This window comes from Bubalus bubalis, chromosome 3 (genome assembly GCF_019923935.1).
Source record: "Bubalus bubalis isolate 160015118507 breed Murrah chromosome 3, NDDB_SH_1, whole genome shotgun sequence".
Classification (NCBI taxonomy): Eukaryota; Metazoa; Chordata; class Mammalia; order Artiodactyla; family Bovidae; genus Bubalus; species Bubalus bubalis.
In genome coordinates this window covers 162075430-162097653 of record NC_059159.1, presented here as the reverse complement: position 1 = coordinate 162097653, position 22224 = coordinate 162075430, and the positions used below count along the sequence as shown (strand labels likewise).

Genomic DNA, 22224 nt, shown 5'->3' with positions numbered 1-22224 from the left:
CTGAACAGTAATGGTGAAGAAGCTGAAGTTGAATGGTTCTATGAAGATCTACAAGACCTTTTAGATCTAACACCAAAAAAAGATGTCCTTTTCATTATAGGGGACTGGAATGCAAAAGTAGGAAGTCAAGAAACACCTGGGGAAACAGGCAAATTTGGCCTTGGAATACAGAATGAAGCAGGGCAAAGACTAATAGAGTTTTGCCAAGAGAACACACTGGTCATAGCAAACACCCTCTTCCAACAACACAAGAGAAGACTCTATACATGGACATCACCAGATGGCCAATGTCAAAATCAGATTGATTATATTCTTTGCAGCCAAAGATAGAGAAGCTCTATACAGTCAGCAAAAACAAGACCAAGAGCTGACTGTGGCTAAGATCATGAATTCCTTATTGCCAAATACAGACTTAAATAGAAGAAAGTGGGGAAAACCACTAGACCATTCAGGTATAACCTAAATCAAGTCCCTTCTGATTATACAGTGGAAGTGAGAAATAGGTTTAAGGACTAGATCTGATAGACAGAGTGCCTGATGAACTATGGACTGAGGTTCATGACATTATACAGGAGACAGGGATCAAGACTATCCCCAAGAAAAAGAAATGCAAAAAAGCAAAATGGCTGTCAGAGGAGGCCTTACAAATAGCTGTAAAAGAAGAGAAGCAAAAAGTAAAGGAGAAAAGGAAAGATATACCCATTTGAACGCAGAGTTCCAAAGAATAGCAAGGAGAGATAAGAAAGTCTTCCTCAATGATCAGTGCAAAGAAATAGAGGAAAATAATAGAATGGGAAAGACTAGAGACTAGAGATACTAAGAGAATATTTCAGGCAAATATGGGCTCAATAAAGGACAGAAATGCTATGGACCTGACAGAAGCAGAAGATATTAAGAAGAGGTAACAAGAATACACAGAAGAACTGTACAAAAAAGATCTTCATGACCCAGATAATCACAATGGTGTGATCACTCACCTAGAGCCAGACATCCTGGAATGTAAAGTCAAGTGGGCCTTAGAAAGCATCACTACAAACAAAGCTAGTGGAGGTGATGGAATTCCAGTTGAGCTATTTCAAATCCTGAAAGATGATGCTGTGAAAGTGCTGCACTCAATATGCCAGCAAATTTGGAAAACTCAGCCTTGGCCACAGGACTGGAAAAGGTCAGTTTTAATTCCAGTCCCAAAGAAAGGCAATGCCAAAGAATGCTCAAACTACCACGCAATTGCACTCATCTCACACACTAGCAAAATAATGCTCAAAATTCTCCAAGCCAGGCTTCAGCAATATGTGAACTGTGAACTTCCAAATGTTCAAGCTGATTTTAGAAAAGGCAGAGGAACCAGAGAATAAATTTCCAAGATCTGCTGGATCATGGAAAAAGCAAGAGAGTTCCAGAAAAACATCTATTTCTGCTTTATTGACTATGCCAAAGCTTTTGACTATGTGGATCATAATAAACTGTGGAAAATTCTTTAAGAGATGGGAATACCACACCACCTGACCTGCTTATTGAGAAATCTGTATACAGGTCAGGAAGCAACAGTTGGACCTGGACATGGAACAACAGATTAGTTCCAAATAGGAAAAGGAGTATGTCAAGCCTGTTTATTGTCACCCTGCTTATTTAACTTATATGCAGTTAAATACATATAACTTAAATACACATAACTTATACACATCATGAGAAATGCTGGACTGGATGAAGCACAAGCTGGAATCAAGATTACTGGGAGAAATATCAATATCCTCAGATACACAGATGACACCACCCTTATGGCCGAAAGTGAAGAAGAACTAAAGAGCCCCTTGATGAAAGTGAAAAAGGAGAGTGAAAAAGTTGGCTTAAAGCTCAACATTCAGAAAACTAAGATCATGGCATCCGGTCCCATCACTTCATGGCAAATATATGAGGAAACATGGAAACAGTGACAGACTTTATTTTTTGGGGCTCCAAAGTCACTGCAGATGGTGACTGCAGCCATGAAATTGAAAGATGCTTGCTCCTTGGAAGAAAAGTTATGAGCAACCTAGACAGAATATTAAAAAGCAGAGACATTACTTTGCCAACAAAGGTCTGTCTATTCAAAGCTATGGTTTTTCCAGTAGTCATGTATGGATGTGAGAGTTGGACTATAAAGAAAGCTGAGCACTGAAGAATGGATGCTTATGACCTGAGTTGTTGGAGAAGACTCTTGAGAGTCCCTTGGACTGCAAGGAGAGCCAACCAGTCCATCCTAAAGGAGATCAGTCATGGGTGTTCATTGGAAGGACTGATGTTGAAGCTGAAACTCCAATACTTTGGCCACCTGATGTGAAGACCCTGATGCTGCGAAAGATTAAGGGCAGGAGGAGATGGGGATGACAGAGGATGAGATGGTTGTATGGCATCACAGACTCAGTGGACATGGGTTTGGATTAACTCTGGGAGTTGGTGTGGACAGGGAGGCCTGGTGTGCTGTGGTTCATGGGGTCACAAATAGTCAGGCACGACGAGTGACTGAATGGAACTAAGCTCTAACAGAGAAAAAATTGATAAACTTTTAATTCCATGAATTTATATATATTGATGCGAGTAAATGTTAATAAATCAGATTTGGTAGTAAGTCAAAAGACTGATATGACACCCAAAGAGAGTTTATTCCCAGAACATAACAATATTTCAACATTAGAAAATCAGTTCTTACATTTCTATATAGTAACAGATTAAGGAAAAAGCCACAGTCATTTCAATAGACTGAAAATGCAACATTCCTTCCTGATTAATAAAATCTTTTACTATCTTAAAAGACAAATAGAAGTGTCCATTTTTAACATGATAAAAGTGGTTGAAACATGTATGACAAAATTTAATTCCTTAATATATACAATGTTTTTATAAAGTAGCAAGAAAGAAATCTACCCAAGAGAAAAATAACAGTAGGAGGCAAATCACAGAGTAAATCAACTATCCTCCAAACACTGAAAAAATTTTCAATCTTATTTAAAGAAATGTAAGCATAAGCTACAAAAAAATAAAAAAGAACCCCTTCAACTGTTATACTGGAAATTATTAAAATGCTCATGCTCAGTATTGTTGAAATTGAAAGAAAAAGACTCTTATCTGGCTGGAAGATTGTATACTGATAATTCAAGAAGGTAGTTGGTCAGTGTACTAAAAGTTTTGAAAGTATATCCTTTGATCTAGAAATTCTATTTGTAGGAGTTATATATAAAGAAATCACTTGAGCTGGATGCTCACAAAATTTAACTATAGGATTATAAAAATACTGTATTTTATAATGAAAAACAGAAACAAACCAAATGTCCAACCTTGGAATAATAGTTAAGTAAGTTGTAACTTCATATAACAGAACATCATGTTACACATGACTATTTGTTGATGTTGAAGATGTTTGATACACTCTGATAAAAACAAAGCTTTAACCAATAGAACAGACTGATCTTGTTTTAATTTAAAATGGTTATCTGTCAGTCTATATCTCTCTCATCTACTCATCTACCTTCTTACCTACATGAAAAAGACTGGAACTATATTCATCATGAGTTAATGTTAGTTACCACTAGTGGTGATTTTTCATTTTCTTTATTTGTATATTATTGATTTTTTTTTCAAAAAAATAAACAAATATGCTTTTTCAATAATGAAGCAAATGCTATTTTAAAATAAAAGTTATATACATATTTTTCTGTTTTGTGCAAAGTATAACAAAGGTTTACTATTTATTAAATAAAATGACTTACAAATCAATCAGAAAATGAACTATGTCATAGAAAAATGACTTATAGATGATTCCCAAAAGAAGAACTATAAAATGACCTAGAAACAAGGAAAGTGCAATCTCATAAGTAATTTAAAAATAAAAATGAGATCATCTTTATTTATAATCAAGTAGACAAAAGCCTTCTAAAAAACAGAGAATTAATTCTCTGTGTATGACAGCATATGTTTAGGGCTATGACATCCCCTGTACAATGCAGAGATGGGAACAGTGTTTCTAGAGGATATGACAACACGTAACAAAAGCCTTAATTTTGTGCATGCCATTTGGCTTGGATATTCTCTTTCTCAGAATTTCTATAAGGAAATAATTAGGGCATGTCCAAATGAAGATGACCAATGCAGTATTGTTTGTAATAGTGAAAACTGGAAAAAACTGAAATGTTTTCAGTTCAAAAACCCAAATGTTTTAAAAATAGGAAAATAGCTAAATTATGGTACATCCAAAGAAAGGAATATTATTCGGAAATTAAATTGTACTCTTAGAAATACACCGAATGACATAGAACAGGTTTATAATATCCTGCAGACTGGAAGGAGGGCCCCTTTCCTGCTCAATTGTGATACCAGCAAATGCATTCTTTTGGCACTATGCACAGTCCCTGGAACTCATCACATTTAATATTCTGCCACTTAATATCACTTGCGGGTGCTTTACTGCTGCCGGTCCTGTCCATTGGTGACAACAGCCCTGTAAATGTCTCTCCTGATCTCTCTCTTTTTCAATTTATACACTGATTTTACAATGGAAAAAGAAATCTGTATTTACAAAAGAAAACAATACTGGTAAATACTGGGCCCTTGTCCCTGAGATACAGAACCTTGGGACGAGCACCAAGGAAATAAGACAGTGATCCTGACATAGCCTAAAAATGCATTTAGAGCTCACAAAATATACACATTTCATCATTTGGATTTTTTTTTATAAAAGCAACAATGCTAAAATATACATTTTGTTATTCAGTGAAAAGAATGGGATAGAAAATTGGTGGTAGAGGGATATACTGTATGCTTTGAAACCAGATGCAAATTATAAATCATCTCCACAGAGTCATCAAGTTTCAGTTGTTTCCTCTGGAATCATTAGAAGCACCTTGGTATGGTGACTGAGAATTCAGCCTCTTGTCACAACCTAGGCTCTGCTGCTCTGTGTGCTTAGGCCAGTTACACAACCTCTCTGTGCCCGTGTCCTCACCTAAAAAAGGGCATAATGATGCTACAACATCACAGGGATGTTGTGTTTTAAGTTAATACATTTACTTTAATTGAAATAAATACATATATTTAGAGGCCTTAGAATATATGTGGTAAGTATTCAAGAAATGCTAGCTGATAGTATTACTAAAATTATTGTCATGAGGATTCTAGTTGCTATTTTAGTTTTCAGTTCCTTTAAATATTTAATAAAATTGGATGGGTTCTATTATAGTTACTTGCTTGTCCACTTATTCATTCACTATATTTACCGATATATCTATGATTATTTTTGCTTTGAGATCTTGAACACTAGCACCTAAAGGGCACACAGACAGAGAATCTGTGAGGCTGTAGAAGGCGTGAGGAAGAGCCAGGAAAGTAAGGGCAGTTACCCTGCAGTGGGAAGGGAAGCAAAGCAAGCTCAAAGTGGCAGACAATGGAACAAGCCGGTGGAAACCTGGCTCTGAAGGGCAGCACAATCTCGGCTGCACCAGCCCCATGGCAACTCTCACTATCCTGACTCTGCTTTCCTTTTCTTTGTTTTAAATTTATTTTCATTTATTTCATTTGGCTGTGCCATGTCTCAGCTACAGCAAGTGGGACTTTTAGTTGTGGCATGTGGGATCTAGTTTCCTGACCAAGGATGGAACCTGGGGCCTCTGCATTGGGAGCTCAGAGTCTTAGCCACTGGACCATCAGGGAAGTCCCCCTGCTTTTCAATAGAGTAGCTTTTCTGATTGGCCTGACTTCATGGCTTTTCTTTTATAATAAAACTCTGTCAGCTGAGGAAAAAGATGTCTTTGAAGTTTTCAGAGCCTATATGACACACGTGTCACGCCATAGATGTCTACAGGAAAGTTCCAGACTTGATGGTGGCTCACCCCAAGTTTTCTGCTTTGCTGGCCTCTTGGCCTTCTGTCTTAGACTCATATTGCAACCTCATTCCTCATCAGCTCTTTGGATGACTGTCTCAAAGCACAATTTGAATCTAAGGCACCTCTCAAGGTCTCAGTCCTAACTCCTGGCTTCCTTATTTGTAAATCAGAATTGCGAGTCATTTTGTTTTGTCATAGCCCATGGAATCTTATCTGGCCTGAAATGGGAGAAAGATGAGAGAAGAGACAACAATAGGGTTTGAACAGTGGGTGGTCGCTTCGAAGGGGAGGTGGTGTGTGCAGGAGGGCTTTAGAAAGTAAAACTGGTAGGGTTTTCACTGGTGAAAGAGAGGGAAACTGTTTTTGTCTCGGTGGCCTGCAGTGACTATGAACAAGGCATTGCAGATTTTCTAGAAAAGATAACAAAGTTGTTGTTTGCAGGTGCAATTGGAGATATCAGGTAGAGCCCTCCAGAGGACAGCAGGAAAATCTACTTTCAAGAATTCAGACCATTTCTCCACTGTCCTTACTACCAATTAGGTTGAATCAAAGTCAACTGGCCACAGAGTAGCCTGCTATTTTCTCTTTCCCATTTCTTTGCTTTTCAGGAGACTCTGTGTTATATAATATCAGGAAGAAACTCATATCCATGTTGGCCTCAGATAAAGATATATTTTCTGGACTCCATTGGGAAATCTTGTGCACCAAGAATCTGAGTTTCAGAGGGTTTTGTTTTGTCTTGCTTTTTTCTTTTTAAGAATCATAAGATGTAACAAGACAAGCGAACAAGTCATGCAGAAAGTTGGTGAATAGCACTATATTAATCCTGCTACCTATCAAATTGGTTTCTAGAAGGGAAAAAAATGTCAGAATGAACAAAATCAGTTGGAAATAACTCAGTCACATGAGCATCTTGTGAATTCCCATGTTATAAACTGTGGAATACTCTGTGGCAATAAAATTAATGAATGACAACTTTGAAATGGGTAATTTCAAAAGCAGGTACAGAAGAAAATAGTAATAGTAATATACTTTGGAAAAGGCATATATGTAACAGTCCATAATGTTACTTAGAAAGTTATTATTTCTGCCAAGGTGTTTGTTGTATAGGTGAAACAAAAGGAAAAAACAGCCAAATAACCAAAAAGGAACCAAGTCCTAAATAAAGAAAGATGAGACAAAGAAAAAGGTACCAATAAAATTTTCAAAAAGAAAAGGTAAATAGACACAAAGACATTTTCAGAAAAAAAAAAAAAAAACCGTAAGAATAAAGCAAGCAGATTAAATTCATGACACGTGTGCACAAAGGAAAGCTTCTAAAGAAACAAAGAAAAAGAGAACTAAAATTCACAATAAAAATATAATCTTGCTGATTATCACTTTATTCCTTGGAAACTCTCTATCAATAAAGTAAACCACAACTCTGTCGAATACAAACAAATATAAAAGTGTGCATTAAACTCAAGAAAGAAATTGAATAAAAAACCAACACCCATCTTTGGGTGAGGAGACAATGAATGGTTTTTCCTTCTTCGGAGTTTTCTGTGCTTGAGCTAAATTTCTTACAGGAAAATACACTACTTTCCTAATGGACAGGAATGAACTCTATTAAAAATGAAGCTCTCAACTGCAGTTCATATTAATTTTTAATACAGCAGAGCCTTATTCTGCTGCCAGCTAATTCAGGAACTGAACAGGATGGCATTCTTTCCGGTACAATATGTAATACAAACTTTCCCCGTGAGGAACAGTAGTTACCTCCGGTTATTTGACACGTTTTCTCACCTGCCTTTCCCTTCACCCAATTTCCACCCACTCCAGGAGTTCTGCCCAGTCTTTTTTTTTTTTTTTCTTTCTGAAAAACAAGCAGCATGGTACCCTTGTCTGCTACTCTTTGCTATCTGGGTCTCCTGGGGGCTCGGGCGTTGCACTCCTCTGGCTCCCAGAGTCTGAGAAGAGACTGGAGATTTCTCTTTGCCCATCTTGGACCTCAGACACCCCCACTGCCCTCCGCCCGCTCACACATGCGTTCCAGGATTCGGTGGATGCTGCTGAAACTGGGTCTATCTGCAGGCACCTTGCTCCAACACAGACGCATGAGATTGTACAGTTCCAGGGGGCAGTTCTCGGGGCAGGAGAGGATGTTGCCATCCCGCACGTAGTAGATGACCTCCTCGTGGGCCATCCCGTAGTAGGGCTGCAGGCCGTAGGAGAAGATCTCCCAGAGGACCACCCCGTAGGCCCACACGTCAGACTCCGTGGTGTAGCGGTTGTAGAAGATGGACTCGGGGGGCATCCAGCGGATGGGGATGGCGTCATTTTCATTGGCTTTGTAGTAGTCCGCCGAGTAGATGTTTCTAGAGAGGCCAAAGTCGGCGATTTTCACCACCATGTTCTCACCCACCAGGCAGTTCCTAGTGGCCAAATCGCGGTGGACGAACTTGCGCTCGGAGAGGTAGGCCATGCCCGCGGCCACCTGCCTGGCAATGCACAGCTGCTCCGCGCAGGAGAGGGGCGGGGGCCCGGGGCTGGAGGCCTGTGAGCCGGGGGACAGGTCGCTGGGACTGAGGCCGCGCCCGGGGTGCGGGGCCATGCTGCGGAGGAACTCATTGAGGTCTCCGTAGGCCATGTATTCAAAGAGTAAGCACATGGGCTTCCCCACTGCACACACTCCTGCAACCAAAATAGGCCCCTTGTTAGAGGTTGCGTTTCTAAAGTCCACATTGGAAAACATTGTCCAAAAGCAAATGACCAGATCAGAAGAAGTGGGGCCTTGGTTTTCTATTGACAGCATCATAGTCGAACCCTGACCCCCTTTCTTTGTGTAAACATCTACTTCTCTTTTAAGATTCAGTTGATTTATCCCTCCTCTGAGGGGGCCTCTGTTCCTGACCTTTCCTGGATCAGATTTTCTTTCCATTATTCTTTATCCTTACTTAGTCCTGCGTCCTACCTACCAGCCTGTTATAATTATCCATTCAGCTGAGGTTTTTTCCCCCCAACATTTTATCCCTTTAAAAATAGAGGTTATGTCTTAAGTCTTCTTTCAATTCCACACACCTACCACGTTTCTGGCAAGTACTCCATAAATATTAAGCAAATGAATTTATGAATAGATGTTTGCTTTGAGTATGTAATACAATTGCTCTGTTTTTCTGCTTCCTTTCTGAGGAACGATGATAAGGAAACTATTTTGTGAATTTGAAAAATGGGAAAAAAGTCAAAGATCTTAGATGAAATATTCAGGTTACTGCAGTTAAACATTTAGGTAAATTTACAAACGTTTATTTTCCAGAAAGAAAAAAATGTTAATATAAATAGAACCTTAGATTTAGTACCAGAAAGTTCAGTTCAGTTCAGTCGCTCAGTTGTGTCCGACTCTTTGTGTACCAGAAAGGCATTTGTTAATTCTAAAATCTTTCTGTATTTAAGAGGGAAACTGGACAACTTGAAATATTAGGTCAGATGGTCACAATTTCACAACAGCATACAAATAGATTATTAAAGCTATTATTTTTTCAGGCAAAAATTAGAAGTCTCTGTTCAAAAAGGAAAGGAAATGAGAATGCTGTTATCTTGGCTTGTTTCTTTTGGTGTTAGCTTTTAATTCTAGGGACTTTAGCAATTGGTATATTTATATGAACTATATAAAATAAATGAACAATTAAAATATAAAATTGGTAAATGACAGTTAATGAAGTGACAAAACATTTATCTGAGAAAATTTTTAAAACTCCAATTCTTTGAACTTAGGTGATTTAAGGAAATATTCTACTCCCTGGTACAGAAAATATTCTATGGGGAGGAACAGAGGCATCTCTCTGATCAAGGAATGAAAGAATAAACAGAAGTGAAGTTTAAAGGAGAAAAAGCTTGCAAGTCTCTCTTTTCTGATGCATACATTTCTCCACTTGTACCTAAGAGTTTCATACCTAAGAGTTTCACAATATTAGGATGATCAAATTCTGCCATGAGGGCTGCCTCCCTCTGAAAGTCTGCTTGCATATCTGCTGAGGCTTCTTCTTTGAGCATCTTCACTGCCACCATTGTGAAAGGTTCATAGGGAAGTAAGCCTGGGGCCCTGAGAGATACATTTAATGAGCAAGAAATCAAAGATCAGAAGTATTACACATAGTCACATGATAACTACGCATGTTTGTACACATCCCCCCACTCATGCAGGCTTTCCCAAAGCCACGGAACCAAAGAAAGATGGTCACACTTAAAACTTCTTGACTCCAGTTAAAAATCACTAGTGTTATTTTCAACACAGATTAAGGTTGAAGATGCGTTATTTATAAGTAACAGGAAATCAGAAGTGCCCAGATGATCATTATCATTGTAATCCCTTAATCGCTGGCTAGAATCTAAATTCCTAGAAGGCAGGAACCATGACTTTTTCCTCTTTATATTTACAGGCCTATAAGTGCGCCTTTCAATTTTTTGCATTCATGCTAAGTAGCTCAGTCGTGTCCGACTCTTTGTGACCCAGTGGACTGCAGCCCTCCAGGCTCCTCGGTCCATGGGGTTCTTCAGGCAAGAATACTGGAGTGGGTTGCCATGCCCTCCTCCAGGGGATCTTCCTGACCCAAGGATTGAACCTGCGTCTCTTTCGTCTCCTGCACTGGCAGGCAGGCTCTTTATCACTAGTGCCACTTGGGGAGCCCTTCATTTTTTTTTTTTTTAGTTCCCAATAAATATTTGTGTGAGATTTTCATTAATCATGTAACCTCCATACTAGGGCTACTATATGTAGAGGTAATGTTGTGTCCTGCCCAAGAGCAACAGGCCAAAGTGACATCGGTGATTAAAACCAAGTCTACATTTTGTAGTCAAGCTGTGTGTCTGTGGAGCTACATGAAGAGAAGTTATTTTATTCCAGCTCATACAAAGACATTAATTGGGCTAGCATTGGCGCTAATACATACTCCTTTCTTGAGCACATTGTTCTCTGCCATTTTTACATTATTTTTTCCCTTTTCTGTCTTGCCATTCTGTGAACATCTATTTAATATCTACGCATATCAGGCTCTGAGTTCTTAAACTGAAACATTAGTTCAAAGAAAATTTTAAGTGAAGACTATAGCAATTGAAAATGGAAGAGATTTTAGAAATAATACTAAAAGCAATGCAAGAAATTGATTTAAAATGTCTGACAAAATTCTCTTCTGAAAAATATTCAATTTTGCAAATTGCTTATCATGAGAACACTCTATAAAGATTCTCTCCATAAATACAACCCTGTTTTCCAGCAAAGAGGGAAAATTATCAAGACTCAAACTACAGTACCCAAACCAATAAGGTGAATGATGTGAAGATTTAGCTAATTTGATAATAAATATATACATAATTACATAGACATCAAATTTACGTCCTGGTAGCTGTTCAGACACAAGGTGTTTTAGTGAATAGATTTTTTTTGAAGTGGATAACTTTACCTTGCTTGAAAGACCCTTCCAAATGCTCCCTCTCCGATATCTCTCACATATTCAATGTTATTCCTGGGATACTCCAGACTGAGCAACTTGGGATTCAAAAGGAGTGGCATCCTCTGGTACATGGGGTTGGGGTGAAGTCTGTCTAGCAAGAGCTCAGAAGGAAGAGTGGTGAGGGTTACTGCTGCCGATTCTCTGCAGGTAAGACAGGTAAGATCAATAATGAGCTGAGGACCAGGTGAGAGCTTTGTACTCAGGTTCAACAGACACATAGGAGTTTAGGAGGAAACAAAACAAATTATGCCAAGTTTATGAAAGATCCTTCTGTTTTAGAGCAACAAAGGATTTTGGATTGGAGTCTAAAGAAACTTTTTTTTCTTTTTCTTCAGAAATTTTGTCACCATCCAATCTGGTAGTGGCAGTGGGGCTGAGGGAGCTAATGGGGAGCAGGAGCAACCATATTCTTGCAAATTGTGGTTTAGAGTCTATCTGCTGCAAGAAACTAACCTTAGGACAAGGGATCCTATGCAAAAAGTCATTGACATTTTTAAAGATCGTGATGGGGGTGCTTAACTTTAAAACAAGGCAATGGGTGTCATAAAGAGACTGTATATATCCTTCCTCCCATCTCCAGCTTCCTCCCATCTCCAGTGAAATAAATAAAAATTTTAAAGTGTTAAGTGATTAACTTAAACTAGAATCTCACCTTTTCTTATTTTTCCATTGTTTTCGTCTTCGGCAGCAATAAAGAGTAGTTATGGTAAGAAGCACAAATATGGCAAAGCTAGACATGATGGAGATGATTACGGTCATAGAGTACGTAGGTGAGACAGAGAAGGAGGGCGAGGAGGAGGAAGGCGCATTTGGAATGTCCACACTCGGCTTTGAGGACGTCATTGGCGGGAATGCTGTAAGTCAACAACAGTGTTTTCATTCATTCTTAAATGTTTAAGAAGCAACTTTTGTATTTAAGAAATCAGTAAACTAAACTTAAGACCATGTGTTTATGTATCAGGTTCTCCCTGGTTTTATATCTATAAAGTGCAATTGTAAGAATCCAGTGAAGTCCAGTTGTAAATAAATCCAGCTTATGTGTGTTAGCCACTCAGTCGTGGCTAACTCTTTGTGACCCTACAGACTGTAGCCCACCTGACTCCTCTGTCCTTGGGATTCTCCAGGCGAGAATACTGGAGTGGGTTGCCATTACCTTCTCCAAGGGATCTCTCCAACCTAGGGATCGAACTCGGGTCTCCTGCATTGCAGGCAGAGTTTTTACTGTCTGAGTTATCCAGCTTATAGGCTCATAGAATTTTAAAGATAAGACACAGAGAAAGAACATGTTTTATCCAAGACAAATGCAGATCCTGAGCTAGTGTTCTTTACAAGCATCATATTGTTTATGACCTGACAACAATCATGGAAATTGTTATTAAATAAAATATTTTTATGAAATTAAAGTCAGGATTGTCTGAAGCTGAGCTTTTATATATATGTATTATTGCTTTACAAAAACAAATGGAAGAATGTGGAAAATGGAAATAGTAGGACACAATGAGAAAGCTGGTTCATCTAACAAACTCATTTCAAACTCCTTTTAAAAAGGTCAGTGCAACATACAAATCAGGTAAAATCTGCATTACTGCTGGAAACCAAAAATATGTGTGTTAGTCACTCAGTCGTGTCCAACTCTTTGCAACCCCATGGACTGTACCCCACCCCCCCAGGCTCCTCTGTCCATGGAATTCTCCAGGCAAGAATACTGGAGTGGGTCGCCATTCCTCTTCTCCAGTGAATCTTCCCACCTAGGGATTGAACCTGGGTCTCCTCAGAATTGCAGGCAAATTCTTTACCATCTGAGCCACTGGGAAAAGCCCTGATCTCATACTAAATCTCACTAAATCTCTTTTCCATCTGAGCCACCAGGGAAACCAAAAGATGTCATACTAAATCTCTCTGTTCATGGGGTGCAAAGTCCATTGTATATCTATTAAAATCACACTGTCAATTATATTTTAAATCCGTTCATTTGATTGAGTAAAGACAACACGGATAGAAAATATTTTAATAATCAACAAGAATGTCTTAATACTAAAGAATGAACTTTGTACCCTAAAAAGAGAGATAAACTTTATTTTTAAATATTTGTGGGATACCAATAGACATAATCTTTTTTGTCAGGTCATAATTACTAAGATTATGTATCCAAGTAAATTTTAAAAGAAGAAATTATGCAGATCTATTCTTTGATCAAAATGCAATTAATAGTAGATTAAATAAAATCCAATAAGACATTAAAAAAAAGAAAGAAATTGATAACCTTTCAATCAAAGAGTAGAAATGAGCCATAGTTACAGATTACAAAATAACTTCCTAACAGTGTTTATGAGATTTGGCCAGAGGTGTGCTCAGTGATAAACTCATAGCATTATCTCCTTCCATTAAATTAAAAGAATGAAAGTGAATGAGCTGAACATCTAATTCAAGACATTGGAAAAGAAACAAAATCGACAGAAAACAAAGAAAAACAGGTGATAAAGTAACAGCCATGTACAAGCAGAAATTAATAAGTTAGAATATACATAACACAAATGATAGACTTAAAAATAGGTCAATAGTCTTATAAATATTTATCAAGTAGTCTAATCAGTGGCATTTTAATTTTAAAAGAAAGAGAAAGGCACAAACATACAAAATTAGAAATGATAAAGTCATTTTAACAATAGATTCAAAGGTCAATAAATATGAAGTAATATATAACTGTGGAGTTACATTTTAAAAATCTTGAGGGAAATGATAGAAACATATTAATTACCAAATTGAAGAATTAAAAATCTGAAAATAGTCATAATCAGGAAATTTAAGTCATTATGGTATTATTATTACATTCTTTCCGTCTTAGAAGAGATAGAGTTTTATAATATGTTCCAGTAAGAGACAAATCTTTCAGGTTGTTTCAGGAAGTTATAATACTAATATCACAACCTGAAAATGTTAGCACAGAAGAAAAGTGCAGACATAGATTATAGAACACAGATTTAAAAGATCCTAAATGAATATTAACAATTAACTGCAATATAGTAAACACACACACACACACAATGATTTCATAGAGGAGCTATATTAATATAACACATCACAAAGTCAAAGGAAAACTTTCATTGCTGTCAATGCTTGAAGCCGTTTGAAATAGGATACTTGTAAAAGCAGAGATTATAAGGGATGCCCATGTATGACTTTTTAGTCTAGTTGTGGACACAGTGATTTTTCCCTGAGCACCAACAGCTAAGTAAGTGGGTTTTAAAGCGTATGGAGACCGAGTTTGGTCACCCCTGTGACTCCAGCAGGCACCTGGAACTAGAAGAAAGTCCGCACAGCAATAAAATAAAATAAATAAAATATCTGTGCAGGACCAATGATAGCATTTCTCATCAAGCGTCACAGCAGTGATGGACATTACAGACTTCCCAGGTTCCTCTGTGATGGTTTGAAAGCTGCTCTGACTTTCTTTGGACTGAGACACTCAAAGATTTAAAAAATCAGTCCAAGATGAGTGGGAGTGAAGTGTGAGTGAAAGTCGCTCAGTCATGTCCGACTTTTTGCAACCCCATGGATTATACAGTCCATGGAATTCTCCAGGCCAAAATACTGGAGTGGGTAGCCTCCAGGGGATCTTCCCAACCCAGGGATCGAACCCAGGTCTCCCACATTGCAGGCAGATTCTTTACCAGCTGAGCCACCAGATGAGTGGGAAGGGGGATTTAAATCGGAGAGCTAACCTTCCTGCTAATAAAAAAGCAGGACCAATCATTAAAAGAGAGAAGGGACTATTATTGTATCTGCATTTCACCACAGCCATTCATACCATATTTAACATGTGAAGGAATGTAATAAAATTTATGAAATTGGCAGTGTAGCCTTATTAGTCTATAAAAAGGTAATTTTTTATCAATACTATCAGAAAATGGAATTAATTGCATAGTAAGAGAATAAGCCATGATGATTTAGTAAGATTTTTTTCAAGATGAAAAATTGGCACAGGTTCAACAAGAATTTTATGCATTTAATTGTTTATGGGTTTAATTGTTTCTTCTTCCAGGAGAGTTTTACTTTCTCAGTTCTTGTTTTTTGTTTCTGATCGACTTGCCCTCATCTTCCCTAGAGCAATATCAATTATCTCTTTGGGTCCACATTATCGATTTCAGTCTCCAGTTCTTCTCTCATCAATTTTATCTCTTTATCCTTTGCCTTTGAACATCAGAGGAGTCTTATTCACTCATTCATCCACATATTAATGGACTTATTAAATGAATATTGATTATTAAGTGTCAAGGACACTGTGGTGGACATGACAACTCTCTATGTTAAAGTACTTAGCTGGGAAGCAATTAGAAAACAAATAATTACAATAAAATATAAAGAGTGTTACAAGAGTGGTGAGAACAAGGATGTTTGTGAGAATCCAGGGGTAGCCCGAGTCCAGGTTTCGGCATTCTGGCTAGGTTTCCTAGAGTAACTTTTAAGTTAAATATTAAGAGTGAGTAGGTGTAACTGGTTGAAGGTATGCGTGTGGGTGTGGCCATGGGGTATTTCACAAAAAAGGAATAACATGTGCCAAAGCCTGAATCAAGCAGTGCCCCTGCTTTTCTAAAAGGGTACCTACAAGTTTCATTGTTGAGTTGGGGAAGGTCTATAGATAAGACTGCAGAATTCTTTCCTAGAGATTTTGAGATGACCCCTTTAAAACCATTTGACCCTGTAAACTATATACTGAAAACTAGCTGTTTTAAAAAAAACACCTATCTTCCAAAAGAAGGACCAGTTGTCACAAAGAAAGAGCATGAATTGGCTCAATGAAGAGAGACTGTACTTTAAGAGAAACTATACTTCTGTCCTAGACATCATGAAATATGGATGTAAATAGATGTGCATGAATCCAGTTACATACACATAAGGTTTCAAGGGCACAAAACACTTTTTTCCTCTATAAAGAATTAGGTGATATAAAAATCATGAATGTGAAATGAAAAGATGATAATTTAAATTGGCTTATTTTATGGCCATAGAAGGGACAACGCTGCTCAATAACTTTGGGATGGAAATAGGATTTATATCATTCACTAAATATCGTGCTCTCCATGGCCTAATTAGGAGCTGTAAACTGGGATCTCCAATGATCTGCCTTCATATTCTACCCTGGATGAGTATAGTGAAAAGCCTTTAAGAGAGAGAAACTGTACTTTGTCCTAGACATCATGAAATGTGGGTGTAAATACGCATGCATGAATCCAGTTACATACACATAAGGTTCAAGGGCACAAACAAAAATACTTACTTGATAGGTTTTCTTTTTTATAATCTGAAGGGGAAAGGATAAAAATTTGTTTTAGGAACATCCAGATAGCTCCTATGTTCTGTGAGAGAGTGCTAAGAAATACAAGTTCCCTTTCAGCTTTTTAATATACAACGGGAAAACATTTTTTGCATTCAAATGTGAAAGGATTGCGTCTTTGGAATGAATCCAGCTGTTAGGGCTAACCACATAGTTCCTTACAAATGAAGTTCATTAAAGCAACATGCAGCCATTCAGCTTTGTTTCGTGAGATCAGCATTTTCAAACATGTGGCTTATTTTTGCATGCTGAAAAATCTGCTTCCTTGGCTAAGAAAGAGGACTTTATTTCTTTATTCCACTTCTCTGACAAAATATGAGATGTTTCTTAGCCTTTGCTCTGCATATTCCAAAAAATGTTATAAGCTGTCATCAGATCTGCTTATGAAGTAAGGTAAGATCTTCAACAGCTCTGAAAAGTACTCTTTAATTTCTTTTAGAACAAATGGAATAAATCCTTATGCTGCTAACTGGTGCAATTAGGATAGCCGTAGGATTCTATTATTAGGTATGGAAGGAAGGCAGAACTAAAAAAAAAAAAAATTAGAAATGCCTAGAAATGATAGGAGATTTAAATTCACATCTCAGTTTCCTCAAAATAGTACATTTCTCTGAATCTCCAAGGTCTCAAGAGAACTCTGTTACCTAAGTATGGCAGTCTGGTACAGGCCATGGGGTCCCAGTGCATGCTGGGGAGTTTGTTGCAGTCTGGCATGGAGAACAGAAGCATCCCAGATCTGTAGAGTTCCCTGTGGGTCTTTTCTTCCACCACCAGCCATTCTTTTGCACAGAAGAGCTCCTTTACTGCCAAGCAGTATTCTCTAAAATGATTTAAGGAGAACAAAACTTAATGAATCATAGCACCCTGAAGCCAAATTGGAGCCTAAATCCTGTATTTTCAAAGCATCATTGTAGTATACTCTCTGTTCTTGCAAAAGTGTCCATGTATAGATCCTTTTGTAAATAACATGAGACTTAATGAAATATATAGTATATTATCCTGTGAGATGAAATACTATCTTGTTTTTAAAACATCACTAATGCTACTGGAGGAAAGAACTTTCAAGTTCAAAAGATAAAAAGATTAGAAATCCCCGGTATGTTTTCTCTCAACTTCATATTAAAATCACTACAAAGGTTCAGAAACAAGTTATACAGAACTTTAAAAGCACACACACTAAAGTCAGGGATCATTGTCAAGCAGTCTCCAGCCTAAGAGGTTTTTCTATAATCTCAGGGCTGATGGGCAGGGCTTGAGGAACACAGTCAGTGTCTCTGTGTGCTTTGTCCTTTGAAACAGAGTAACAGCACCTTCCTGGATGGTTATAGAAGAGCTTGGGGGTCCATACCCTGCCCTGCCCTGCCCTTGGAGAAGCTGAGTCCTGTGCCATTGCTGTGCGTGCTTTGATCTGAGAGAGCTGGAGTAACGTCCATGTGAAAATGAAGCTGTAACCGTCATCTCTGTGTTGCACTGTGAGTGGAGACTCTTCAGAAGGAAATGACTACCCACTCCAGTGTTCTTGCCTGGAGAATTCCATGGACAGAGGAGCCTGGTGGGCTCCAGTCCATGGGATCTCAAAGAGTCAGACACGGCTAAAAGACTAACACACACACAAGTGAAGAGGCTGAAGAAAGACGAGATAGACTAGTTGGATTCTATAGAATTTTGTGGCTTAATATTTGTTTAAGTTTATCTTATAGAAAATAAGATAGACTACACAGGAGAAACCAAGTTAGTTCCAAATTAAGATATTTGGGATGCATCATAAGAGGATATTAAAGATGAATGAAATTAAGGATAATAGCAGTGTTATTCATTCAATATTTGAAGTATAGAGTAGGAAAGTATGTGTCCATACATGTGTATGTGTACCTACATATACATATGTGTTTTTTAACACTCAGGCCTACACTCCCACTTTTCCAGGCAACCACTTGTCAATATGGACCAAATGAACATGTGTGAAATGACTGGGCTGTGCATACAGATGTGATGGGATACAATGAGGGTCATGAGTATAACAATGAGATGTAGATTCTTAATATGTCTGCAAGAGAAGGGGAAGCAATGGGACTTTCAGCCTTCTGAGAAGCTGAAGAACTGTAGAAACCTTGCTTGGCTTGCTTCTAACTATGCTTGGTTCCATCCTTGAGTCACATAAGCGCATCTTTTTGTGTTCAGATGTTATAATTAAACTGTGCAAAAGCAACATGGGACATATGAGAAAACTAGCCCCACATTACGTGGAGAAAGCAAATACCTGGGCAAGTTGTTTTTTATTATAAGTTAAAAAACACTAGAGAATTAAAAAATGTTTTTTTGTTTTCATTGACATGAAGCCTTTCACTGAAGCATAGCCTTTACAGAAGAGTTTTGCACAAGGGAAAAAATCAAAAGGAAAAGGAAAGTAGACTGAAAACTCGGTTAAGTTAAACATGACGGTGACTGAAGAAAATAAAGACTACAGAAAAGTAAAAACAACTTGTTTCACTGAAACGTGAAATCTCCATTGAAAAAGAAATGACTTGGCAAGATATTGAACAAATGATAGAGGAAAACTTTAGAAGTTCTAACTGAATGCAGAAAGAAAGAATGAAAGATAAAAATGGTGGGTAAGACGATGAGGAGAGTGAGAATCCAGCAAGAAATTCAAAGTACAAATTAACAATGTATCCCAACAAGAAATTAGAGCACATAAAAAAGATAGAAAAATGTTCAGAGATACACTATAAGAAAACATTCTTAAAATGAAAAGGATATAAATCTGATGAAGAAAATATATTAGCCATTACTTTTATATTACTTATAGGAAAGAAATCTACTCCCAGGTGAATTTTACAAGTATTTTGAATCTCAAGAATTAAAGAAATAATCTTACTACTATCTGGCAAGAAAAAAATATTCCCCACAAAGGAACAAAATTCAGGATTGCCTTATATGGTCTTCATTACCGCGCAGCCCCCACAACTGGTCCGTATGGAAGAATTTTAAGGAAAACTGAAGGTAGCACAAGACTTAAGTACCAGTCAAACACACATATATGTAAGGTTATAAAAAATAAGTTTTTACATGTAATGTGTAAAACCTCTATTCTAGCTGAACAAGAGGTGAATCAAAGTTGAGAACTTAACAACAACAGGATTTTTCTATGGAACAAATGACTGAGATCAGGGATAAATAACACACAGAATTCTTCCAGGTACTTGCTGTATACGTGACTATGCAATTATGTAAAAGCTAAGAATATTCCCAGAATGCAAATACAACATAATTGACTAACACTAACCTGGTTTATAATTCCACAAAATGTTTCAAAAAGCAAGCATGGAGGGTTCAGTACAGTTACCCTAACTAATTAGAACTACCTGTAGCGCTCTGTTTTTAAGTTTACTTTTGGAACTTCCTAAATACGACTGAGCGACTTTACTTTCACTTTTCACTTCCATGCATTGGAGAAGGAAATGGCAACCCACTCCAGTGCTTTCGCCTGGAGAATCCCAGGCACGGGGGAGCCTGGTGGGCTGCTGTCTATGGGGTCTCATAGAGTCAGACACGACTGAAGTGACTTAGCAGCAGCAAATATAACTTTTGGCACTTCTGGGGCACTTTTCCCCTTTCCTATGACACTTAATACCTTCTAAGGTAATATATAAATTGTCTATTTATCATGTATCCTTGCTCACTGACTTCTGCTGCTGCAATATACACCCCATGGACAAATGCCCTAGAATAGTGCTTAGAGCCCAGTAGGAGCGCAATAAATGTTTACTGAATAAATGAAATTCCTTATCATCCATTGAAAGAGGCACAAGTTATTGTTTATGATTAGAAAACCAGGATGAATAGTATATGTTTTAAAGTCTTACAAATAAGTAGCAGTAAAATATAACGTGGTTGGAGACTTCTGAACCACCTTGAAATATCAAGGCAAACAGAAACTATTATAAAAGATATAATACAAATGCAAGGAGACAAAATGAGAATATCTGAAGAGCAAACTTACTAGTTATTTACAATGAGCCCAATTTTAATCCTAATGTTATTGGTACAAAAAGTAGAAGTTGCCAGGACTGCAGGAAAATTTTCTTAGGAAAAAACAGTTATTGTGGAAGGGTTTACTGTGTTGAATCAGACAGGCAAAACTCGTTTAACAGCAGAAAGGATCGAACAACTTAATTACTCATGACACTAATACCTATATAATCTATATGAATTTTGTACCTTAAAAGCAGAGACCAAGTCTCTTTAAATGTCTAATTTTTAAGCAATTATTAACTATATTTGAGAGAAAAAACAATAAAATGTGAAAATTTCTAGACTTATTTTTTTGATCCCAATATTAATAAATTGTTTATAAGGATTAAAAAATTGAAACAATTTTCAGATTAAAAATACTTGTTTAAATAGCAACTGGAATTAGGAAAAAACATTTAATGGCTTCCAGATTTAAGAGATAATTACGCTATTCTAATAAATTTGACATCTCAATGACAGAGATTTTTTTTTCTGAAAAAGAACAATTTTTTTTTTTTTAATGTAAATTATATTCAACCCTGAGAAAGGACATCTGTGGCCTAAGCATGTAAACTGGTCTAGGGCGTAAATGTTGAAAAGTTACTCAATAAATTTAGTTTGCTCTAGCGTACGAAAGACACTTCAATTTAATTCTGGTTGTTCCCTAAGAGATATCTAGATGTCATATCTGATGAAAACATACTCTTAACTGAAGAAATAACAAATTACATTAGTCTTAAAATGTCTCCAAACCTTCAAAATCCACAGTAAGTTGAAGAATGGAGCACTGTGTTTTAATAACTTCTCCATAGTCCTTGTGTGCTAAATAGAGCACTTAAAAACTATTTAGTATTTAAATAGTTCCTGGTTTTATTGAAACAGATGGAAATGGTCTATGTTGATAGTCTTCCTGTTTCCTTGAAAAGTAAAAAGCATCTATCCAGTTTCTAATATATGCCATGGATGCAGTTTATCTTTTAATCTTGTCAACTCTATCTTGCGAATGAGGAAATTGAATTTAGCCCAGATCATATACATCTAGAAAATAGTACAAACAGTATTTGAACTTTGTTCTAATTAGCTCAAAATTCATGTCGATTCCTATCTTTGCTATATAAAATGTAAATAGAGGCAAAGATAGTTCTATTGAACTTGGATTTATAAATGTCAATGCTTAAAGAGTATGGGGGATTTAAAGAAATATTTATAACTACTTCCACCCCTCCCATGAGACAAGAGTGTCAGTACTTAAATTAGAATATTGGGTGGAATGTGTCTTGATATTCTGAAAAGCTCACGAAGATCTCATGTTTATTGGCAAATAATGTTGAAACTCTTTATAGTCTTTATTTTCTCTATCTGGGTTTACCAATGAAATCCATGTTAGTTTGGGATTTTGTTTTTTACTTCCTAGAAAGTAGGGATATCAGTGAATATGAAAATGATGTAAACAATAACAAATATCATAGAATATTATACCTTTTATGACATTTTCTAGCTCAATGTTAAAGCATTAGTTGCTCAGTCATGT

General features: G+C 37.1%; 1 protein-coding gene across 6 annotated transcripts in view; it reads right to left on the bottom strand.

Moving 5' to 3' along the window:
- Window positions 1–3168: 3168 nt before the first annotated feature.
- MUSK (muscle associated receptor tyrosine kinase) overlaps window positions 3169–22224 on the bottom strand; it is a 99229-nt gene continuing 80173 nt past the window's right edge. For 3 of the 6 annotated variants that reach the window (XM_044940426.2, XM_044940428.2, XM_044940429.2), the window contains 6 exons: window positions 17324–17499; window positions 16623–16646; window positions 11997–12198; window positions 11294–11485; window positions 9788–9936; window positions 3169–8528 (listed from right to left, as the gene is read on the bottom strand). In XM_044940426.2, coding sequence (XP_044796361.2) covers window positions 7846–8528; window positions 9788–9936; window positions 11294–11485; window positions 11997–12198; window positions 16623–16646; window positions 17324–17499 — 1426 coding nt within the window. In that variant the 3' untranslated portion in view covers window positions 3169–7845. The remainder of the gene's footprint in view (window positions 8529–9787; window positions 9937–11293; window positions 11486–11996; window positions 12199–16622; window positions 16647–17323; window positions 17500–22224) is intronic. The other 3 variants (XM_044940427.2, XM_006048670.4, XM_025282217.3) reach the window with 1 other exon arrangement.